Consider the following 24,893-nt stretch of genomic DNA (forward strand, 5'->3'; position numbering starts at 1 on the left):
TGTCCAGTAGAAGTGTTCGATAATCTGTAATTTACAATATGGTAGCTTCTTACCACATATGGTTGACCTTGAGCACTTGAAATATGTTTAGTATGACCTGGGAACTGAATTTTAAATTTAAATTTAAATTTATTTGTTTTAATTCATTTAAATTTAAATAACCCAATTTGGTTATCTACCACATTGGACAGCACTGTTTTAGACTTTTATTTCAAGTAGAGATACAAATCTCTTTTAGAGGCATTAGGAGGACTATCCTTAACCTTGAAATTTAAAGGATAAATTTTTAATCCTTGGAAGAACTTTTTATTTCAAGGGGTCATCTAGTCTCTGTCTTTTATGTGAAACCTCTGCTGTCAGCTCTCACCTGTTAATCTGAGCTTCATTCTTATTTTATAAATGAAATAGTCTTTTTTTTTGGTTATTTATAGACTTTATTCTTTTTACTAAAATTTTTTTAAAATTAAATTTATTTATTTTAATTGGAGGTTAATTACTTTATAATATTGTATTGGTTTTGCCATACATCAACATGAATCCGCCACAGGTATACATGTGCTCCCCATTCTGAACCCCCCTCCCTCCTCCCTCCCCACACCATCCCTCTGGGTCATCTCAGTGCACCAGCCCCAAGCATCCAGTATTCTTTTTTTTAATTTTTTTTATTTTTACTTTATTTAACTTTACAATACTGTATTGGTTTTGCCATACATTGACATGAATCTGCCACGGGTGTACATGAGTTCCCAATCCTGAACCCCCTTCCCACCTCCCACCCCATATCATCTCTCTGGATCATCCCCGTGCACCAGCCCCAAGCATCCTGTATCCTGCATCGAACCTAGACTGGCGATTTGTTTCTTACATGATAGTATACATGTTTCCATGCCATTCCCCCAAATCATCCCACCCTCTCCCTCTCCCTCAGAGTCTAAAAGTCTGTTCTATACATCTGTGTCTCTTTTGCTGTCTCACATACAGGGTTATCATTACCATCTTTCTAAATTCCATATATATGCGTTAGTATACTGTATTGGTGTTTTTCTTTCTGGCTTACTTCACTCTGTATAATCGGCTCCAGTTTCATCCATCTCATTAGAACTGATTCAAATGTATTCTTTTTAATGGCTGAGTAATACTCCATTGTGTATATGTACCACAGCTTTCTTATCCATTCATCTGCTGATGGACATCTAGGTTGTTTCCATGTCCTGGCTATTATAAACAGTGCTGCGATGAACATTGGGGTACATGTGTCTCTTTCCATTCTCCAGTATTCTTTTTTATGGGTACTCTGCATTTCTCATTCCATTAACTTCAGTTTTCCCATTTAGTGGTAGAACCAAGAAGTTGTTGGGTGAAGTGGGGCCTTATGTCTCAGTTTTCATCAGCACACCCATGCTACCACCCTGAATAAACAGGATTGTGCTTGTCATGCAACACTGCTTTAAGTAAAATTCGAAATCTTGGTTAGGATGTGGAGGACAGGGAATCCTCCTACCCTATTGGTGAGATTGTAAATTGATGCAGCTGCTATGGAAAATAGTATAGAGGTCCCTCAAGAAATTAAAAATAGATTTACTATATGATCCAGCAGTCCCACTCCTGGACAGAACTATAATTCAAAAAGATATATGCACCCGTATGTTCATAGCTGCACTATGCACAATAGCTAAGACATGGAAACAACCTGAATGTCCATCAACAGAGGAATGGGTAAAGATATGGTATGTGTATACAATGGAATACTACTCAGCCATAAGAGAACAAAATAATGCAAAACTGCAGCAATGTAGGTGCACCTGGAGATTATCATACTAAGTGAAGTAAGTGAGAAAGCCAGATACCATATAATATCACTTAAGTGTAGAGTCTAAAATATGGCACGAATGAACATATGTGTAAAAGAGACTCATAGACAGCACATGCTTCTTCCATTGAAGGGGGCACAGGCAGAAGCATGACCAGCTCACTGGGGCAAGACAGGTTCCCTCAGGGGAGAGGGGAGAGTGCCCTGGCCTGCATTCTGGGACTGCAGTAGGCTCAGCTGTTAACTAATGTTAACAGTAATGTTCACTACTGAACATTTTTTCCATGGTTTCCAAGAACAAAGAAACCTCTTAATGAAGAAATTAAGTGGGTCTTAACAGCTAACCAGAAGGGCCCTGAGGATGCCTCAGACAGGTACTTTGGGGAAATGGTAATGTCTCAGATCCCTTGTTGATGAAGAGCTTGTGAAATGAATCCTCATTTTATAGCTGATATTATCAGAATACCTGACAGCAGATAATATCAAAATTCAGAGCCTGGTACTCTTTGTGGGTGTATATTTTACTGCTGACAACACCAGTGTTTTGTAAGTCAAGGTTATAGTCAGAGTGTGTTCTTCCAGTAGAATGAGTGCCAAATTTGTTCGCTCACTGGTTTGTTAATCTGCTTATCCGTTTGCTCATTCATTCATGGAATATTTACTGCATCGCCTGTTCTGTGCCAACTGCTATTAGGTGCTGAGTCTGTTCTTGTGAACTAGCCAAAGGCAGTTCCTGCTTTGATAGAATCTCTGAGTTCATAAACAGGAGAGAATCACTATATGATAAGTGGCATCAAAACTACTGAACATTTTTTTTTTCAAAATTAAATACATCCTTGTTGATTTGATTTCTGAGTTCTCAAAGGAAACAAAATCTTAGAAAATCATAGATGTTTGTCTAGAGATTCTAAATAAGGTGTTTCTTACTAGTACTGTGCCAGTTATTTTTCTAAATAATCACTGAAATAAACAAGCTGTGTATCAGGAAGCAATTTAAAGATAGAAGAATGGGAATTCTTGTTTTTGCTGAATGTATTCAAGTTTCAGTGCTTCTAATAGAAAATTCTGTATGAATAATAAGAATAAAACAAGCTCCAAGAAATAAACAAGCAAATTCAAATGGGCAATAGATAAAGGAACAAAAAAGGATTAACTCAGCTTTCATTAATGGAAGATAATTTAAAAGCAGGTGAGATCCTAACTCTTTCCCAGCATATTTACAGAAGTTTTATGTCAAGGGGCCTAGAAGGTCCCTGCATAGGGAAGCGGGTCAGCAGCGCCCATCAAAGCTGCTCTTCTCTGTACCTTTCACCCGGTGTTTACAGTCAAGAAGCTTATTCTGAGGAAACAGTAAGCTGGACACAGAGTTCATTTCATAGATCTTCATTAGGGTTTTGTTTAGTATAGTGAAAAATCGATGCAAATAAAACAATAACCGCCAACCAACTTCAGCTGGGCTTCCACCATGGCTCAGCAGGTAAAGAATCTGCTTGCAATACAGCAAACACAGGAGATGCAGGATCAGTCCCTGAGTCGGGGAGATCCCCTGGAAGAGGAAATGGCAACCCGCTCCAGTATTCTCCCTAAAAAATCCCATGGATAGAGGATCCCGGTGGGCTATAGTCCACAGGGTTGCAAAGAGTCAGACATGACTGAATGACTAATCGCTACTTCAGCTACCTCCCCCTTCCCCATCTGCACCCACTGTCTATTTAAATCTGATCCTTCTTCATGGCAGCCTGTTTAGCCTCTCAAGCAGATGTTTACAGCTGGCACAGGGCCCATCCTACCCTCTTCTCTTAGTTCCTTCAGCTGTTTCTATCCAAAACTGCTAAATTTTGGTATTTTATCTTGTGTGGCCATTTGTATTAATGTGAACATTCACATACTGTTTTGAAATCTGCTTCTTTCTCTCAGCAGTATGAATGAAGCACATGTTCATAATAGACTTCTCTATCTCAAAATCTTTACAAAGTACATATCTAAAACACAAATTCTTAGGGCAGTGATTCTAGAATCACTGGTTCTGCACCAGCAGCATCAGTATCACATAGAACTGGTTAGAAATTCATCGCAGACCTGAGGTTCCCTGGTGACTCAGATGGTAGAGTTTGCCTGCAATGCAGGAGACCTGGGTTTGATCGCTGGGTTGGGAAGATCCCCTGGAGAAGGGAATGACAACCCACTCTAGTATTCTTGCCTGAAGAATTCCAAGGACAGAGGAGCCTGGCGGCTGCAGTAAATGGGGTCACACAGAGTGGAACACAACTGAGCAACTAACACACACACACACATCTCAGACCTGTTAAATTGGAAACAAATCGCCAAGTGATCTTGGTGCACATTAAAGTGTGAGAAATGTTTGTTTGGGTATTAACCAGATATCAGGAAAGACTGTGTTCTACACCGAAAGATGGTATTTTTGTTCATTAACGGATCAGGAAAGGTTGGACCTACTTTGGGTTAAGTATTTTTATTTAATCTAGTGTTACTCAAAATTATGTAAAGAAAATCTGTTTTTTAATATATGTAATAGCCATTCAAAACACAGTTTTCCTGATTAGTCTTTCTCTTCTTTCCTCTTTGTATTTCCACATGGTAGACGAGTTGGATTTTATGTCAATACTTTCAAAAATGTCTCCAGCCTAGAAGCCAAGTTTCATAAGGAAATCGCAGTGGTGAGTAATGATGATTATTTTTCCATATGGAATATAAAGTAAATGAACATTTATTCTGGAAGCAAATGCAATGGCATACATTAGGCAAAGAATTTCCTCTCTTCCGTGTTTCTTTAAATAGTGTGTTTTGACTCTCAGTAATGTTTCTACATTGTTTTGTAGTGGCTGCATGTTTCTATAAATCTGGTTCACTTTGTGCTTTCATGAACCCCTGCCTACTTGTTACAATCATACAGTCTTTTTTTATTTTTTCAGTCAGTTTTTAAAGTTGGATTTTCAAGTCTTTAGCCTGAGGAAAAATTGGTCTCCAAATAGATAGTCAGCATTTGCGTCATTGAGTAATATTTTCTTAGTTCAACAGGGTGGTTGTATCACTTTATCTCTAATAGAATCAATGTAAAGTAAGTATGTGTTTTCTCCTCTATATTCTGGTTTATATATATGTTAATTTGTGTTTGTGGCCTTACAGTTTTGACATGAATTTTAAATTGGACCCAATTCAGACATTAAATTATTCTGAGACCATCCATGCTATCATAAGAATCTTAATGTTTCAATAAACAATTCCTTCCTGGGGGCAGTAGCCTGAAGTTGCAGCAGAATGACTTAAAGTTAGTAGACAAATGACATCTGTCTTCCTAGCTTTGCCACAAACTGTATGAAGTGATGACGAAACTGGGCGACCAGCATGCTGACAAGGCCTTCACCATTCAAGGAGCTCCCAGGTAGGCCATGGTCGTGAGAGCCAAGTTCATGTGTGTATACCTTTAAGCAAAAATTGTTGCAACTTCTACAGCCTATACCAGCATCTTTCACTCATCCTACAAAGATCTAAAATCGAGGAATTTTTCCATCCAGAGGGTGATACCAGAACTTAGTTCTGTGCTTTTACATTGACTGTTAGCCTTCAGATGTATCCTCATGGACTTTTGTCACTGCAGAGTGCTATCTACCTCTTTTTGCTTTCCAGCTATAATGTCAATTTCTTGCATACAAATTCTAGTTGTGCACTTGTTAGTTTATTTGGAGAGGAAGAGAATTCCCTGAACCCACAACAATTAGTCTTGTTATTTATTGGGTTGGCCAAAAATCTCATTCAGGTTTTTCTATTACCATATTATGAATTTTTCTATAACATCATACATTAGGAACTTTTTGGCCAACCCAATATATTGGTGTTGATACCTTTAATGCATCTTTTTTGGGAGAGGCAAAAGGAAGTAAGTGAGACCTCACCATCATCTTCCCTCCTAACTTGACCTTGCAAACACTGCATTGTTTGGGTTTTGTTGAACATTGGTTTGTTTTTATTTTGAGTGTGCCTGTCAGATGTCCCAAAGGCTCATTAATCTGTAGATGAATAGTCTACAGTGCCAGGGTTTGGATTCACAGCATCTTACTCTTATGATTTGGGAATCCCTTTTATCCATCCTTCTCAGGCATTATGTACTCAGGCTAGTGAGGCTTGGGTTGGAATTCAGAGGACTCAAATTTCAGTTTTCTGATTCTGCAGTTAATTTGCTCTGCCTTCCTGGAGGAAGTTCAATAATCTTTCTGGATAAAGGGCTCATTTTTAAAATCAATTGAAATAAAAATATGCTATTGAACTAAACAACTTGTAAGGAAATAACACAGTCCTGACATTCTATGTTTATGATTTTAGCATCCATCAATGTATACCCACATACCCATGCATTTATAAAAACACAATGCTGTTACACAGGCACTGCCACCTCCACGTATTAGTGTTTGGAACCTCCTGTGCCAGGGTACAGCCCCCACAGGATCCAGGGGAACCTGAAGGAAAAACGGTGTTGGCAGATGATTTAGAGAGAGATAAAGAAAGAATATTGTAGATAAGAAAATAGAGGAGAGAAAGAGGCTGATATTCCTTGGTTTACATAGAAAGCTAATAAAGTCTTAGAAGCCTAGGCAGAAAAGTGAACGCAGAGAGCCTCTGTGTTCCAAGGGATCAGCCTGAAAAAGAAAGTAAGAGAGAAAAAAAGAGAAAAAAAGAAAAACACAGGGTGACCAAGCTTCTTCAAGCGAGGCCCAATAGCTTTATTTTAAAAGGTACTTTTATACCTTGTCTTATACATAGAGGGAAATGAAAGATGAAAAGTCGTACAGAGTCAGCCCAAACATTACATCTGTTTTGTCTTTATCGAAACCAGCATTTTTTCTGCAAACCTTTCCCATAAACAATATTGTGTACATTATCTTCTGGCCTTGGAGGTCTGTGAACATTTCATGACCCTCTTTTGATAAAGGCTGTTCAACCAGAAAACTTATTTTCCCTTGAAATGTTTTTTCTTATATCTCTAATCTATGTCAGCCTCAGAAAGTATTAAACAAGTTACATTTCTCATGGAGCAAAGGTGCAGTGAGATATAAGAAAGAACCAATTAGCTCAAAAGTCTGATGTGGTTAATTTCAAGGCTACACTTGTTTTTCTTACTTTTCAACTATGTTAACTGATGCACTCCCAGGTGCACAGTGGATAAGAGATATGGGAACTTAGCAACAAGCATTGGCCCAATAATGAAATATCCTATACCAGCACTACTCTAATAACTTTTAACTCTTTGAAAGGCTCTATGTTTTAGGCTTTCCGTGCCTCTCACAGTTGGGAGGCTGTAAATAATCATATGTGTAGCTGCAAGAGTCTGGATATACCTGCCAAGCAAGCTAGAATGCTAACAGAGGGGGTTTGATTTGAAATATTTTTCTCATGACCAAGAGACTTATTAGCTATAGCTCTAAGTTGATTTTCTCCAGAGAAAGGTGATCAGGAATGGCCCCCTGTTAATGTCAGAGGAGTTGGTGAAAGTCATGAAATAGTAGAACAGACAGATTCTGGTTTGGGGGTAGATGCTCAAGAAAGCCTAGGGAGCCCCTTGAGTTCTGAAGCCTTGCTTAACAGTTCTCTTCCACATGACCTTGTCATGGGTGGGATCTGCTGTGGTGGCTCCCGGCACTCCTGGAAACAACTAATTTTCTCATTTGATTCTGTTTGGTCTAGATATACATGTAGTCCCTACCCTGGCTGCTATACTAAGTGAGCATTAAGTATATTGTCTTAGAACATTGCCTAAAAGAAGACAGGAAAGGGACAGAACTATTGTGTCCAAACTGAGAACGAAATGTAATAGGAATATCACAGTGACATTTGGGTGATTTAGGAAGGAAGTACACGGGGAAAGGTGGCTCCCTTATACAGAGATGAAGGGACAATGGATGCATGTAAATGTATGGCTGGGCTGCATCTCAGTTCACCTGAAACTACCACAGTGTTATTATCTGCTGTGAAAGTGAAAGTTGCTCAGTTCTGTCTGACTCTTGTGACTCCATGAACTATTCAGTCCATGGAATTCTCCAGGCCAGAATACTGGAGTGGGTAGCCTTTCCCTTCTCCCGGGGATCTTCCCAACCCAGGGATCGAACCCAGGTCTCCCACACTGCAGGCAGATTCTTTACCAGCTGAGCCACCGGGAAGCCCATTATCTGCCATACCCCAATACAAAATAAAAGTTTAAGGTTTATTTGGGGAAAAAGGTATCTGGAAATTTCATTGCTGCTGAATCAGATACAATGAAGAGAAAATGGGGCCACGACCACTTAACAAATGTTCTTCATTTTTTTCAACGTTCCTCCGCAGAATGAGGTGGTGAGTGAGCTCAGAGGAGCCTCCATTAGGCATAGATTGGTGGTCGTGCTTCCCAGGCGAGACCATGATTGGCAAGGTTCCAATCATGTGTGTGTCCGTGTCCTGTCCATGGGACCCATTCCCTCAGCCCATTGAATCTGTAGACCCTTCTGCTGTGTACGTGCTCATTTATTTGGGGGTACAGACTTGTTCCTTCAATCTGTAGAGTTTAGAAGTTCTTAGAGAGTAGGATGTGTCCCCAGTGGTGGATTAACCATTGCATTTGGGCTGATCACGAGCATCTGGCCTGGGGCTAGGAGCATGATGGGCTCTCAGTAAACATTACAGACTCTCATCTGTCATGTAATTTGTTTGCACATGTCTGAATCGAGTTATTGTGCTGTAAGGTGTAGAGAGACAACGAATTAATTTCTAAATATTATCAGAAAGCACACCTACCAAATCTTAATGAACATTGTCCTAGGGATGCCTTTTGATAGCCATTGTATCACTTGGTGGGGCAGGGTAGGTTTTGCTATAGATTATGCCATAGCAAGTTTCTCTTATAAACCAAAAGTGAAATTAGTTCAATTAATTCAGCTATGTTTGGAAGATTCTTGCAGAGCGTATTTGGCTCAGTGGAAGGAATAGGAGTTCGAATTACTAAGGCCTGAATTTGGATCCACAAAATTTTCCAGTGACGTTAGGGAATTTTTTATCCTCTCTGTGCCCCACTTTACTTACCTGTAAAGTGGAAACAATTATGCACTGGTTCTTGTGATCAGCAGAGGTAATGTATGAATGGGATCTTGCAGACAGTGGACAATAAATGGCACCGGTTACTACATCACTGTTACTAATAACCAGGATGAACAGGAAGAGGGAGTAGATAACCAATAGTGCCTGTCATGCCTGAGGATTTCTGTGAGAAGGAAGGCCCCTGAGAAATAAGGACCACTCTGTAGAGAGCGCCTTACTTACCCTCTGTGTTCATTCAGCGACTCGGGTCCTCTCCGTATTGCAAAGACGCCTTCGCCACCTGAGGAGGCTTCACCCATCCCAAGCCCGACAGCAAGTCCCAATCACACGTTGGCACCTGCATCTCCTGCACCGGTCCGACCTCGGTCACCCTCGCAGGTAGGAAGACATCACATGTATGAGGGGGACCGGAAGAACCCAGGCTGAGCTGACCCCACTTGGGATAACCCGATGGAGTGCAGTCATTGACAAGAGTTTTCAGTGTGAGCCTTGGCCATTGGGATCATCACTAAGGAATAAACCTCCCTTTTTTTACTCAGATTTTTATGTTTCCTCACATACCCTCTGCTTCAGTGGGTTGAGACATCTCTTTCCACGATCTCAACTTCCTGAGGCTCGCATGATCTCCTCTTCTCAGCATCTTGCACTTTTAAGGCTCTGTTGAATCCTACCTTCTCCACCTCCCTCCTGTTAGTCTTTAGGTAACACCTGGAGCAAGAACGGCCATGATGTTTATGTCAGTTCACTTTTTTTTTTTTTTTTGTATCACCCACAGCATATTGTGCACACACTCAGCAAAAGTGATGGAACAAGTGATTGAAAGAAACAGAAAGGGCCAAGCAAAGGCAAATATAGAGAAAAACAGCCACCCTCATTATCCCTTCTTTTAGAGAAAATGAAATTCCTATGGGGAAACTTGAAGTGTCTAATCCAGCTCAAGCTTTCTTGTGTATGGCTGAAACTAAAGATCGTTGCGAAAAGATGTGAATGATGGATAGAGCTCTAAAGTGCTTATTTTGTTGTTTATTCACGAAGTCATGTCTGATTCTTGTGCGACCCCATGGACTGTAGCCAGCCAGCCTCCATTGTCCATGGGATTTCCCAGACAAGAATACTAGAGTGGGTTGCCATTCCCTTCTCTAGGGGATCTTCCCGACCGAGGGATCAAACCTGAGTCTTCTGCATTGGAGACTGAATCTTTACTTTACTTTATCGGCAGGCAGATTCTTTACTGCTGAGCCACCTTTCCAAAATATGGGAGTGCAGAGTGAGGTGTATGCTGCCCATAGTGGTCTCACTGACTCTAGTGAAATCTTGCTAGATTTTAGTTCTAGAATTCTAATGTGCTGCTGAGGTGAGAAGTCATTTGCTGTTGACTTTGGAGAAGGTATGGCATTAGTTTGGGCTTCCCAGGTGGTACTAGTGGTAAAGAATCTACCTGCCAATATAGGAGATGTAAGAGACGTGGGTTAAATCCCTCGGTCGGGAAGATCCCCTGGAGGAGGGCATGGCAACCCACTCCAGTATTCTTGCCTGGAGAATCCCCATAGACATAGGAGGCTGGCTGGCTACAGACCATAGGGTCACACATTCGAACATGACTGGAGTGACTTAACCCGCATGCATGCACGCGTGGCCTTATTTTAACTTGAGAGGCACAGGTACATTACCCCGCAGTGCTGTGATATAGCACTCATGTTAAGATGGATGGAGTCTCGTGGCCTGAATTTTCCTCATTGGACCATTACTTGTCACACCATAGCTACAAGCAGGCATTCTTTGCCGGAATCAGGTGGGCTGATTTCTCAATGCAGACCAAAATTGAATCAGGGATCAATCTCATCCCCTGGCTCTGTTCCCAAGACATTTCTGCATGTCTCGCGTGCCATCCTCCGCTGAATTAAACCCTGTTTGTTTGTGTGTGATGTTTCTTAGACAAGGAAAGGGCCTCCTGTCCCGCCTCTTCCTAAAGTCACCCCAACAAAGGAGCTACAGCAGGAGAACATCATCAGTTTCTTCGAGGACAACTTTGTTCCTGAAATCAGTGTGACCACACCTTCCCAGGTGAGCACCTGGAACAGAGCTGGGATGTCCGTGGACGCTCCGTGGCAGAGGGAGTCTCAGGGCTCAGCTCTGGAGAAGGTGGCAGATGTGAGAGCCAATGGTGAAATTTAGTTGTTATTCAGGTTTGCTTTAGTTACCTGATATGTCTGAAGGATTCTCAAGTGAGAGATGTACAGTATTTGAAAAGACTCCTTCTTTCCATTATTAAGAGCTGTGCATCATTACTATAGAAAGTTGGGAAAATACTGAAAAGTGTAAAGTGAAGAATTTTAAAAAGCCCTGAAATCATAGCACTCTGACATAGCCACTGGTGCATTTAGGTTTGTGTGCTGTGTGTGTTTAGTCGCTCAGTCACGTCTGACTCTTTGCAACTCCATGGACTGTAACCTGCCAGGCTCCTCTGTCCATAGGATCCTCCAGGCAAGAATACTGGAGTGGGTTGCCATGCCCCACTCCAGGGGATCTTCCCAACCCAGGGATCGAACCCAGGTCTCCCTCGTTGCAGGTGGATTCTTTACCATTTGAGCCACCAGAGGTTTATTTTCTTTTATTTTTTTCTAAGTATACATCAAATTTTGCAGCACAAAATTCTGATTTCTGTTTAATCTTATTGAGCATTTTTTTCATATTATAATATTGTCTTTTCCAAAAAAATCAAAGTTTGTCCAGAGTATTTTATCAGATGAATGTAACCAACCCCTGATGATGGTCACACTTCCACTTTTTTGTTACTTTATCAGCACCTTGGTGATATCAATATATATTAATACAGAAGTGTAAAGTGTTAGTTGCTCAGTTGTGGCTGACTCTGCAACCCCATGGACTGTAGCCCACCAGGCTCTTCTGTCCATAGAATTCTCCAGGCAAGAATACTGGAGTTTCTTTCTCCAGGGGATCTTCCTGACCCAGGGATCAAACCCAGGTCTCCTGCATTGCAGGCAAATTCTTTACTCTCTGAGCTACCAGGAAAACCTTGGTGTATATTAATACATGTTTGCACCTTTTATTATTTTTTTCATATTGCTCCTGAGTAAAGAATAGTAAAATGAAATTCAAAGAGGTGAATTTTAGGTCTTTTGACCTTTAGTAGGAGTAAATGGATCCACTTATGTGACTTGGCAAAGGGAACCACCTGTGTTCTCCCTGGTTTCAAAGACACCTGGGTGTGTGTACCCATTTATAGCTACCCTCGATGTTATACCTACACCTGTCCCAGCTTGGTTGTCCTTTGCCTCAAGGATAATCTTGACTTAGTTGCTCCTCACATTGTCAAAGTCATCTCTTTGTTAAGAGTGAATGTCCCCAGAGATCATGCCAATACCATTTCCTTCTGGTATTCTCACAGTCAGAAATAATTTTAACATTTTGCAGGGGGTGCAAACATAACATTGTCATTCCTGAGTACATAAATAACAGCTCTATGTCTAACATCCCAATTATAATTGCGTCCTATCAATAATAACAGAAATACTAAAAACAGGGAGTTCAGAAAATAAAAACTTAAAAGTAGTGCAGTGGTACGCCATAATTTCTCATCTCTCTCTAGAGGGTGTTTATGGATCAGTGCAACGCCATTTGCTATTGTTTTCCTTTTGGTCAGCTAATTAAGGCTTGAAATGTGATTTAGTAGCTCCTTTGAGGAAAGGGAATTGCATGTTTATCAGTGCATGGACCAGTAATATCTGTGGATACACAGATGCCACCAGGGATAGCGGTCTTAGAGCCAAATAATCTTACCCAGCATCCACAGTGGCCCTGGCACCAAACTGGAGCCGTTTTCATGTCCAAGTTGTTCTGTGCCTTTGTACTTCTAACAGCTTGCTCTGTTTTTAGCTTCATCAGTTTTAAAGTGAGAGTGTTTTAGAGTGATAAGACCCGTACTGAAGTTGCTTTCACCTGGACCCCTCAAGAGCATCCTCTCAATTCTATCTCCAATAAAGAATATGGTCACCCAGAAGCCATGTGTGCTTAGCTGAGGACATCTCCATGTAGCAGGCAAGGCCACTGAAGTAGAGAAAATGTGACAAGTAGACTAGTTCTGAAGTAAAGGCGGGGTTCAGAGATGTTCTTTCTTCGACGGTGTTTTTTTATTTGCAGTTTGCTGGCTCACATAAGGGTCCTTCACAGCGTGGGGGAGAAAAAGAATCAATGCACTTTTAAAAAATACAGACGCCAGAAGAGGTGCCTAAGTCCTTCTAAGAGGGTTAACTTTGGCTGGTGTCGTTGAGTGAGAGAGACTGATGAGCAAAATCAAGAGTTAGGGGAGACGGTGAGGAGGCACTTGTCAAACCTGAAATGTCTTCAGCTGTGGCCGCTGCAGCGACACAGTCAGCTGAGAGCGGCCCCATCCTTGCCCCAGCTTGGCTAGCCTGTGTTCAGGCTCCTGGGCTGTTGGAATGGAAAGGAAAGGCATCCTCCAACTGGCACCTTTTCTAACTTACTGGCTGGGTCAAGTCCACCAGTGTGCCAGGGGACTGTGAAGGAAGTAACCCCCAGAGACATTATGGGGGTGCATTTGGGGGGATTTATCTTGATATATATTGTTTTCTTTTAATCTGGGGAGGAGGCAGAAAAGGGTTTCTATCTTTTTTCTGGATCTAAGTGGCAACATGACTGTAGCAGGTGAACCCCAGTGTATTTGATGGGGTCAAATGATGGAAATGAGTTGGAGCATTTCCATTGACTCAGTGGCTGTGAGTCTCACATCACCATGGTAAGAGCAAGGGTAAGGCAAGGATTTATATTTCAGTCTGCTTGCTCCCTTATTGAAGGATATAATCTAGCTTTATTTAATTTTATTTCTTTTTTCTTTATAGAAGTATATTTGATTTACAGTGTTGTTTTAATTTCTGGTATACGGCAAAGTGATTCGTGTGTGTGTGTGTGTGTGTGTTTGTGTTAGTTGCTTAGTTGTGTCCAACTGTATGCGATCCCAAGGACCTTAGCCCACCAGGCTCCTCCATCCATGGGATTTCCCAGGCAAGACTACTGGAGTGGGCTACCATATTCCTTCATATATATATTATATATATGTTTTATTTTAATATTTTTAAATGTTTAATGAGTCATTTTAGATTTAACAATAGGTTTGCATCCTCAGTTTGCTATTTTTATCATTTGCTTAATGTGGAAGAAAAGCATTTGTATGAATCCCACCCAGAAGTTCAAGATGTGATGAATGAAACATCCCTTGTCTCTAATGGATGTATTTCATATACCCTGCTTCATCACAGTTGTAATTCTCTCTTGAGTGTGTCCTGGGGTTGGAAACAGAAATCCGTCAGGTCTACAGAGCCCTCTAATGGCCTAAACCTTAACTGTATAGCATGTGGTTTCTGGAAATATGTATATTTCCCAGAATCTTCTCTGGAAATAGCCATATCTATGTACAGGGACTTGCCTGCTTGTCTAGATCACAAGGCTGATTTTGTTTTTTTGGTTCTGTGTTTACAGAAATGGACCTGCCACAGGACATACCCACCCCTCCCTATTTTTAACTCCTAGCGACTTAAAAAAGAGATCCTTTGTGTGTGTGTGTGTGAGTATGTGCACACCTGCATTAATCTTTGTTTTTTTTTTTTTTTTTTTTTAATTTTTATTTTTATTTTTTATTTTTTTTAATTTTAAAATCTTTAATTCTTACATGTGTTCCCAAACATGAACCCCCCTCCCACCTGAAAACAGCATTTTCCATCTAGTCCCCTGAGATCCCCTTGGTCATAGGAGGCTGGGAGGGCTGCATCTCCTTTTGCTTTTTCACAATGAAAAAGCAAAAAAGTTCAGGCTCTGAGAACTTCTGTGACAAAATCCCTATTTACTTTCTTTAAATCAGAGTTTCTCAAGTAATCTCTCATTCTCCCCCACCAGATGCTCTAAGGAAGTGGATTTTTGGTAAACATTTTTAAAAGGAAGATTGAAAAGGTATTATGTCCCTGGAAACCAAATTGTGGCAAAAAATAAGATTTTAACAGGAGATCAAGACCAAAATAACATAATCATATATACATGCGTATAAACATATATGTGTATATAAGCACACACACATATATATATATGTATGTATATATGTATATATATGTGTATATATATATATCTGCTTCCCTGGTGGCTCAGGCATTAAAGAATCCACCTGCAATGCAGGAGACCCAGGTTCTATCCCTGTGTTGGGAAGATCCCCAGGAGAAGGACATAGCAACCCACTCCAGTATTCTTGCTGGAGAATCCCCATGGACAGAGGAGCCTGGCAGGCTACAGTTCATGGGATCACAAAGAGTCAGACACGACTGAGCAACTAAGCACAGCACAGCACATATATATGTATACACATGATTATGTTTTTTGGTCTTCATCTCCTGTTAAAATCTTGCTGCTTTTTATAGAGGTGGTCAGGGGGCTCTCCATATAAACAATCTGAGTCACATGACATGAGCATGCCAGCAGCATCCTGGTGGCCAGTCTCATGGGATCCCCTGAGTGAAATGACATGCTGGCCAGCAGGAACAGTCTGCTCACCAGCCACCTTCTTAGAAGCAGGGCTGGCCACCAAGTTTCAAGACAATCTGGTGGTTTATGAGTCCCAGTTTCCTGGACCATTTGGTGGACCCTCCCTGTGGAGTTAGGGTGGGACAGTGCTCCAGAGAGGAAAGATGGGGCCATGCCCATGCAGATCTAGTCTGGGGTGTTCTGCTCTGATGGCACCGCTGTCCCCACCACCAGTGTGTGCATGCGTACTCAGTCACGTCAGTTGTGTCCATCTCTTTGTGACCCTAAGGACTGTAGCCCAGCAGGGTCCTCTGTCCACGGAATTCCACAGGCAAGAATACTGGAATGTGTTCCCATGCCCTCCTCCAGGAGATCTTCCCAACCCAAGGATAGAGTCCATGTCTCCTGCACCTCCTGCATTGCAGGTGTATTCTTTACCACTGAGACACAGGGGAAGCCCCACCCCCCACATACACAACCAGAGTACGACCTAAAAAATTTCAAGGAAGCTGCTCAGAAGTGCAGGGACCCCTTGAGAGGCAGGTAGGGGAGCAGGGTTCCTTCTTGCTTATTTTCCTGTCAATTGGCAATGAGGCAGAAAAGATGGCTTTTTTGAGGATTTTTTTCATAGCAGATACCCCAACTATTTGGCCTAAATCTATTCTCAGCGTATTTTCTCTCTTTGATATAGCTTTCCCATTTACAAATCCAGAAGGATTATCTTTTGAACATTACAGCTTATTCCTCCAAGCCCTCCTGTCACCCTGCTGTGCTAAAAAGCAAGACATCACACGGCCTTTAAGTTGTGTGACTGTTGGGATTAAGTCAGCGCTATGTATTTATTTATTTACGTAAGGCTGCATCTTACATTTTAAGTTCATGAAAGCTTCCTATCTTGCCTAGTAAATCAAATCAAAATAAAATTTTCAGCTTGCAAAATACGTTCACAAGATGGCCCTTTTTCACCTGTTCTGATGGGGCCAGCCTGAAATTATTTACATGTGCACCACTCACTTCCTGGGTATCTGTAACCTGCTTTCAAATACCATGCTGGCTATTCTGTTCAATATAGCAAATTTCTGGACCAGCTGCTGCTTCTTTCAGTGGATATTTATTTCAAAGTAAACACATTAAAATTCTTTGAGGAGAAGGAGTTAAGAAGATGAAAATTGGAGGAAAAAATTAGTGCCTTTCAACTCCAGAGTCAGTCAGTATGGGTTGAAATTTATTTCTTTACATATGGTGGTACAGTAGTTGAAAAATATAGCTTTATTCTACTTAATTGCCTTTGTACCTTTGTGAAAAATGACTTGTCCATCTGCGTATGGTTCTGTTTCTGGGCTCTGTGGTTTTCCTTTGATCCTTTACCTACCTTTGTGCCAGGACCACACTATCTTGATGACTGCCTCTTTATGCTGTCTTGAAACCAGAGAGGGTTAGTCCTTCAACTTTGTTATTCTTTTTCAGAATTGTTGTGGCTATTCTAGGTTCTTTGAGTTTCCATACGAATTTTAGAGTCACTTTGTAAGTTTCTACAAACTTTCAGGACATTGGATTTGATTTCTAGGTTTGTTGTAATAAAGCACCACAAATTGGGTGGCTTAAAAGAACAGGCATTTATTCTCTTGCAGTTCTGAGGCTAGAAGTCCAAGATCAAAGTGTCGGCAGAGCCATATTCCCTCTGAAGGCACTAGGGGAGGGTTCTTAAATGCCTCTCTAATTTCTGGTGGTTCCTGGAAATCCTTGGTGTTCTTTGGTGTGTAGACCCATCATCCCACTCTGCCTGTCATCACACTGCATTTTCCCCATGTGTCTCTGTGCTCTGTGTCTTGACACGGCATTGTCCTTGTGTCTGTGTATCCAAGATTTCCTCCTCTGAAAAGGACGCCAGTCATTGAATTAAGGCCCATCCTAATCCGGTGTGACCTTATATTAATTTCATCACATCTGCAAAGACCCTATTGCCAAATAAGGTCGCATTCCGAGGTTCCTGATGGATGTGAATTTTATAGGGGACTAAGAGGGCACAGTATTCAACCCAGTACAAATGATTGGCTATTGCATTGATTCTACAGACGAATTTGGGGAGCTGTGATGTCTTAATATTCATTGGAAGGACTGATGCTGAAGCTACAATACTTTGGCCACCTGATGTGAAGAGCCAATTCATTAGAAAAGACCCTGATGCTGGGAAAGATTGAGGGCAGGACGAGAAGGGGGTGACAGAGGATGAGATGGTTGGATCACGAACTCAATGGACATGAATTTGAGCAAGCACCAGGAGATCGTGAAGGACAGGGGAGTCTGCCGTGCTATAGTTAATGGGTTTGCAGAGAGCTGGACATGACTTAGGGAGTGACCAACAGCAATGACATCTTAATAATATTGAATTGTCTGACCTATAAATACAGTATATGTATCTATCTATCTATGTCTTTTTATGAAGATCTCTATTTTTGCCATGATTTGTTATGTTTAGTGCACAGGCATTTCACATCATTTGCTGTGTTTATCCCTAAGTATTTCATGCTTTTAGTGCTACTATAAATAGTATTTAAATTTTTCAGTTTCTGGGTTTTTATACTATTAAATATAAATATAACTGATTTTTATGTGTTGATGCTAACATGCAAAGTGTTGCTTGCAATCTTGTTAAACTCAATATTAGAGCCTTAGCCTTTTTGTAGAGTTCATTGGATTTTCTATATGGGCGATCATATCTTCTGTGAATAAAGATAGTATCAGTTCTTCCTTCGTAATCTGCATGCTTTTTAATGTGAACTAGGTCAAATTGGGTCATAGTGTTGCTTATATCTTCTAAAATCTTAATTTATTTTCTGTTTGTTCTACTATTGAAAGTGGACTATTGAAAATTCCTCTGCAAAATTAAGCATTTTTCTATTTCATTTTGTTGTTTTCTTGGCTCTTGCTTCATAAATTTTAAAACTATAATTGAATGCACACGTTTAGGAATTTGCTTCTTTCTGTTTCAGGAAATGACCTTCTTTATCCCTGATTATACCCTTTGATTTGAAATCTACTTTGTTTGTTGTTAAATGTAACTATTCCAGCTTTCTTTTTGTTAGGTTAGTATGTTTATCTTTTTCTCTCCTTTTACTTTTAATCTATTTGTGTGTACATATTTGAAGCTAGTTACCTGTAGATAGTATCTAGTTGTCTTGATTTTTAAAATTCAGACAGTCTCTGTCTTTCATTATATTATTTAGAGCATTTTCATTCAAGGTGGTTGTTCATATGGTGAAGTAAAATCTAGCACCTTGATCATTTTTTGTCCTGTTTTAGCCCTTCTACTTCATTTATCTGCCTTATTTTGAATTAATTTATCATTTTTATTGTTCTCTTCTTTCTTTTTTTTTATTAGCTATACTTAACTATTTTGTTATTTTAGTGGTTGCTTTAGGACATAAATAACTTGTAACAGTCTACCTTCAAACAGTAGTATACTATTAAGGGTATGGTATAAAAACCTCACAATAGTATATTTATATTTCTTCCTTTCTGATTTTTGTACTGTTTTGTCATCAAGTTTACTTTTTAATATGAAGTACTTTCACATTAGTTTGTTATTATTTTTGTTTAAGCAATCAATTACTTTTTAAGAAGATTTAAATAATAGCCAAAGTCATATATACTTACCCACGCACTCCTATTCCTGATCCTCTTCATTTCTCTATGTGGATCTGAATTTCTATCTGGTATCACTTCTTCTGCCTAAGAAATGTTCTTTCATGCTAATTCTAATGCAGATCTGATGGTGATAAATTGTTTCTGCTTTTGCATGCCTGAAAAAACTCTCCATCTCATTTTTGTGTTTTAAAAATATTTTCAAGAGGCGCAATATTCTAGCTTCTTCTTCTTAGTACTTCAAAGATATTGATCCACTATCTTTTTGCTTTCATTATTTCTGATGATAAATCTACTATTAATTTTATGTCATTCCTTGTAAGTGACATGTCTTTTTTGCTGGCCACTTTTAAGAATTTCTCTTTAACTCTAGTGTTGAGAAATTAGTTATGATGGGCTCAGATGTACTCCGTGTGTCTCTCATCCTCTTTGGCCGGTGGCTGGACAAAGCTTGTACTTTTCATGAATGGCAGGAATCCGAGAAAAGCAAGTCAACTGTTCAAGCACATTTCAATCTTTTGCTTGCATTATGTTCACTAACATCCCTTGGCCAAAGCATGACACACGGTCACCCCCAAGTCACAGGATAAGGAAGTAAACTTCATCGATCATGAGGTCAAGGCAAAGCTCACCATAAGGATTATGCTCAAACTGTACACCTATACTGGAAGAAGTCCAGTACCTTAACTGTAAACTTCAGATGTCCCCAGCAAAAGCTGCTTCATGAAGTATAGCACAGAAGATTATTACCATTGGTAGTGTTTCCCATTGGGTATCTTCCCTCACTGTGGTCTCCACACCTAGTCTCCTTTCCTAGATGCATATCCCAGGTCACCTCTTCCAGACTTTCAATGGTAAAACAGTAGTTGACATCAGACTCCCAAAAAGCTTTATGAATGTTGGGACCTCATCAGATCTACTCCAGTGGTGAAGCAGGTGTAAGGAATGAGAAAAGATTAATTCCCTTCTGTTATGTTAGGGGAAATTACATGTCACTGTGTTTTGACACGTAGAGACAGCACTGTGAGTACTTCAGTGCTCTTTTATAAAGGGATACTGCATAAACAGGCAACCCTTTTCCTACTCTTTTTGTAGCTCTATTAAATTATGATTTCATATGAGTGCCTTAAGGGATAACTCTCAAGATGGAAGCAAAACCAAATAGATATCAAGCCCAAAGTAGCAGTTACACATTTTGAAGGCAGCTAAACTGGCATAGTGGATATTTAATGACAGTCATTTTACACAGATCCACATTGTTACTAATAGCAGGCTTCCATTTCCATTTTGAATATTTTCAGAATACTGTGTTTAGTGTATTTGTTGTATTTATTGTTCATGGTAGTCTTTCTAGATATTATTACTCTCATTTTGTGCATGAAGAAATGGAGGCTCAAAGAAGCTGAATTAACTGCCCAGCAAACATATCAAGTGGCAAAGTTGGGGTACAAACCCAGATTTATTTCAAAATCAAAGCATAACTCCATTTAGTCTATTGGTTTTTTTTAACCCTTGATCTCTAAATTCCCATTTTAGCTTCCTCAAGGGGATCTGTTTGTCTCCTCGGGCACTGATGGACATATTTGTGTGGCTCAATTTTTATGGAGAACTTGCAGATATCAGGGGTCCCTAAGATGTGGAAGCGGATCTCTGCAGCAGCCTGGAATAGCATTGGAGTCAAAGGATGGTAGAAAACCTGGTACAGCCCGTTCTACTCATCCCTGAGTGGGAAAATGATGCCATCTGGCTCTTGATTTTTTTTTAAGGATTAGCAGTTCCTATCGGAAAAAGTGATGGCACCCCACTCCAGTACTCTTGCCTGGAAAATCCCATGGATGGAGGAGCCTGGTGGGCTACAGTCCATGGGGTTGCTAAGAGTCAGACACAACTGAGCGACTTCACTTTTCACTTTCATGCATTGGAGAAGGAAATGGCAACCCACTCCAGTGTTCTTGCCTGGAGAATCCCAGGGATGGGGGAGCCTGGTGGGCTGCTGTCTATGGGGTTCCACAGAGTCAGACACGACGGAAGCGACTTAGCAGCAGCAGCAGCAGTGCCCATAAAATGTGCTTTGGGGGAAGATAGTAAAGTAATTCTTTAAAGACAACAAAGTGCATTAACATGAGTTATTGCTCAGATGTATCAAGTTCATAGAGCAGTGCCTAGAGCATTCTAAGTGTAATGTCTGTTTGCAAAATCATAAAAATATAATTTGTACCAATATACAATTGATGAAAATCAGCACTGTTTATAATAGCCAGGACATGGAAGCAACCTAGATGTCCATCAGCAGAGATGTCCATCAGCAGATGAATGGATAAGAAAGCTGTGGTACATATACACAATGGAGTATTACTCAGCCATTAAAAAGAATACATTTGAATCAGTTCTAATGAAGTGGATGAAACTGGAGCTGATTATACAGAGTGAAGTAAGCCAGAAAGAAAAACACCAATGCAGTATACTAACGCATATATGTGGAATTTAGAAAGATGGTAGCGATAACCCTGTATGTGAGACAGCAGAAGAGACACAGATGTATAGAACAGTTTCCCGGACTCTGTGGGAGAGGGAGAGGGTGGGATGATTTGGGAGAATGGCATTGAAACATGTATACTATCATATATGAAACGAATCACCAGTCCAGGTTTGATGCAGGATACAGGATGCTCGGGGCTGGTGCACTGGGATGACCCAGAGGGACGGTACGGGGAGGGAGGAGGGAGGGGGGTTCAGGATGGGGACCATGTGTACACCTGTGGTGGATTCATGTTGATGTATGGCAAAACCAATACAATATTGTAAAGTAATTAGCCTGTAATTAAATAAATTTATACTAAAAAAAACTCCTGCAAATTTTTAATAGGCGCTGAGGGAATCAATTGACAGTTTTGTTGTTATAATTATTAAAGAAAGAGGGATCCCAAAAGAACATTATCCTTGTTAATTTTAAAAGGATATAGGAAGAATAACCATGCTACTGAATAGATAACTGAAGACAATATGCAGGATGTATAAGCAGATTTCCTCCTACAGTGAGTATGGATACCCTAAAAAAGAAGTATTATCTGTAATGCCCTTAAGATTTTCATACATTTCTAAATTTTTAAGTTTTATATCTATGATCAACATTAATTAAAACAACTCATGTTTCTTAAATTTTTTTCTCCATACATCTCTATTCTTATATAATACTATATCCATTGTTGTTATCTTTCAATTTCTAGGCAACAGATGGTCTATATTAAGGCTTATATCAAATAACAAACATATGTAACTCGAATTATGTGGAAACTGACCTCAGTTCTCCCACTGTGGCATAGTTTATGAGGGCTGACCATCCCTGTGTAACCCAAGCCTGGGTTAGACCAACTTCAAGCCCATGCTATATCCTGATCTCACAATAAATGTGTATTGGTGGTATAGTGGTGAACATAGGTGCCTGCTATAATAAATGAACTAATGTTAGTGTTCAGTATTATATATTTTTTGCTATTATTATAGCAGGACTTTCATTCTCTATTTGGCTTGCTTTATTTCTAATCTAAGAATGTTTATTGGTGTAGGAGCTCATTTTTCAGTGAATACTGGGGTATGTGTTTTTCTTTCTTTCATTCCCTCATGAATGCAGTTGAGACAAACATATTATGGATGAAGAATGGATCATATGATAACTGAATCCAGGAATGGGGGAGAGGCAGGTGGGATGAGGTCACTATAGATATTGACACCTTCCTTTTTAAATCTTAGCTTCCCAGGGGGCATCACAGCAGTGAAATGACTGTAATGGGTCCAACTCTTAGCTCATTTTATCTGCTTGGTTCTCTGTAAATTTTGACTTGAGTTTTATGCACTGGCAGAGGAGATTCCTTGGATCTTGGTGGCTTTAGGATACATTTCGCAAAAATTCCATTTGTTGCCTGTACTTGGAACTAAACAAAGAATAAGGATTGGAGCCTGGGTAATGTACCTGAGAAACTTGGGTTACACTTGGCCAGAGTTGGCTATTTCCCCTCTCATCATACAAAACTCTGGGAGCCCATGGATGAGCCAACTAAATGGTAAATTATCAAAGCATGCTTTGGAAATATCAACTAAAATTAGAGGATTATGCATGGATTAGATCATGAAATCTGATCAGATTCAAGCTCATGCATATATTATTTTATTTCAACAGAATGAAATCCCTGAGGTGAAGAAAGAAGAGACCTTGTTGGATCTGGACTTTGATCCTTTCAAGCCTGATGTGACCCCTGCAGGTTCTGCTGGAGTGACCCACTCACCCATGTCACAGGTATCAAGTGGATTTTCTGATGGTTGGGGCTCATAGTTTGTAACCTTTAGTAAAGCTTAGTAAGGCATTTCTCTGATCCCTCTCCCTTTCACATGACTATTACTTTTCAACTGACAAACATATCCTAATGGGAAGGGTAGAAAGAGGGCTTGATCGATGTCAATTATTCTCAACCTCCCCTACTGTTAGCTTTCTCTGCCCACAGATAACACACAGATAACTGGATAATACACATTCCAGTTTGCAGGAGTCATCCATCTCAGAGTTACCCATAGTTCCACATTTGTACTCAGAAGTGTCCAGGCTTGGATGATACATTCTATGACTTCCCTGAGTAAGACTCTTTCTCTTGGCTTGGGGTTTAATCTTCTTACTGTTTTCTCTACTGTTTTTCCTCATACTTTGCAAATTAAGTCATTTGGCCATCACCATGAGATTTTGTCCAACAGGAATCTTCTTCAGTCTTGATAGTTCTGAACTTGATGCTGATACTAATGATGCCTATGTGGTCTTTGTTTTTAATTTATTTATTTTAATTGGAATATAATTGCTTTACAAAGTTATATTAGTTTCTGCTGTACAACAATGTGAACCACTATACATATACATAAATCCCCTTCCTCTTTAGCCTCCCCTCCCAGCCCATCCCACATCCCACCAGTCTAGGTCATCACAGAGCACCAACCTGCGCTCCCCGTGCTATACAGTAGCTTCCCACTGGCTGTCTGTTTTACATATGGCAGTGTATGCATGTCAGTGCTGCGCTCAGTTGGTCCCACCCTCTGATGTTGATATGATCTTGATGATAACTTGATGCAGAGTTTGCCTTGCTTATCCATGCTTACCTGTGTTCACAACTTCCTCACTCTCAACATTCTTCCCATTTCAGTAGCTGTTATGATCATAATGTCTATCAGAGGGATACTGGTAAAGTAAAAGTGAAGTGAAGTCACTCAGTCATGTCTGACTCTTTGTGACCCCGTGGATTGTAGCCTACTAGGCTCCTCCGTCATGGGACTTTCCAGGCAAGAATACTGGAGTGAGTTGCTATTTCTTTCTCCAGGGGATCTTCCCAACTCAGGGATCGAACCCAGGTCTCCCACATTGTAGGCAGACGCTTTACTGTCTGAGCCACCAGGGAAGTTCCAGAGGGATACTTGTAGTGGGTGCTGAAATGGCCTGTGGGTAATTTCTCTGGAATATAGTTACTTTACAGTCATCTATGCTAATGAAAGGAAGTTAACTCAAAATATTTGCTACCCAGAAATTGTTTATGTCAGTATTTTTGATGTGGTTGGGGCCTCACATTTGAGTCTGGGAAAATCCAAGGATGCTAGAATATACTTCAGATTAACTAATCAAAGTGTAGTGCAAAACTCAGCTTGGATATTGAGACCCAGCTCAACTTCTTGGTCTTGAGGCCTACTTGATACCTATGGTAAATCACTGGGACACAGACAGCTAACTGTGACCTCCAGTAAATAAAGTGTCTCTCTAATCCATACTTTGTTCAGA

At 40.3% G+C, this 24,893-nt stretch overlaps 1 protein-coding gene across 1 annotated transcript in view; it reads left to right on the forward strand.

The window, feature by feature from the left end:
- The window catches only part of AMPH (amphiphysin), a 210,082-nt gene that overhangs the window by 144,291 nt on the left and 40,898 nt on the right, over positions 1-24,893 (forward strand). Inside the window, 5 exon segments of the mRNA XM_052638380.1 lie at positions 4,413-4,488; positions 5,131-5,213; positions 9,133-9,271; positions 10,829-10,957; positions 23,262-23,378. Of these exon segments, the coding sequence (XP_052494340.1) occupies positions 4,413-4,488; positions 5,131-5,213; positions 9,133-9,271; positions 10,829-10,957; positions 23,262-23,378 (544 nt within the window).

Source organism: Budorcas taxicolor, chromosome 4 (genome assembly GCF_023091745.1).
Source record: "Budorcas taxicolor isolate Tak-1 chromosome 4, Takin1.1, whole genome shotgun sequence".
NCBI classification, from domain to species: domain Eukaryota; kingdom Metazoa; phylum Chordata; class Mammalia; order Artiodactyla; family Bovidae; genus Budorcas; species Budorcas taxicolor.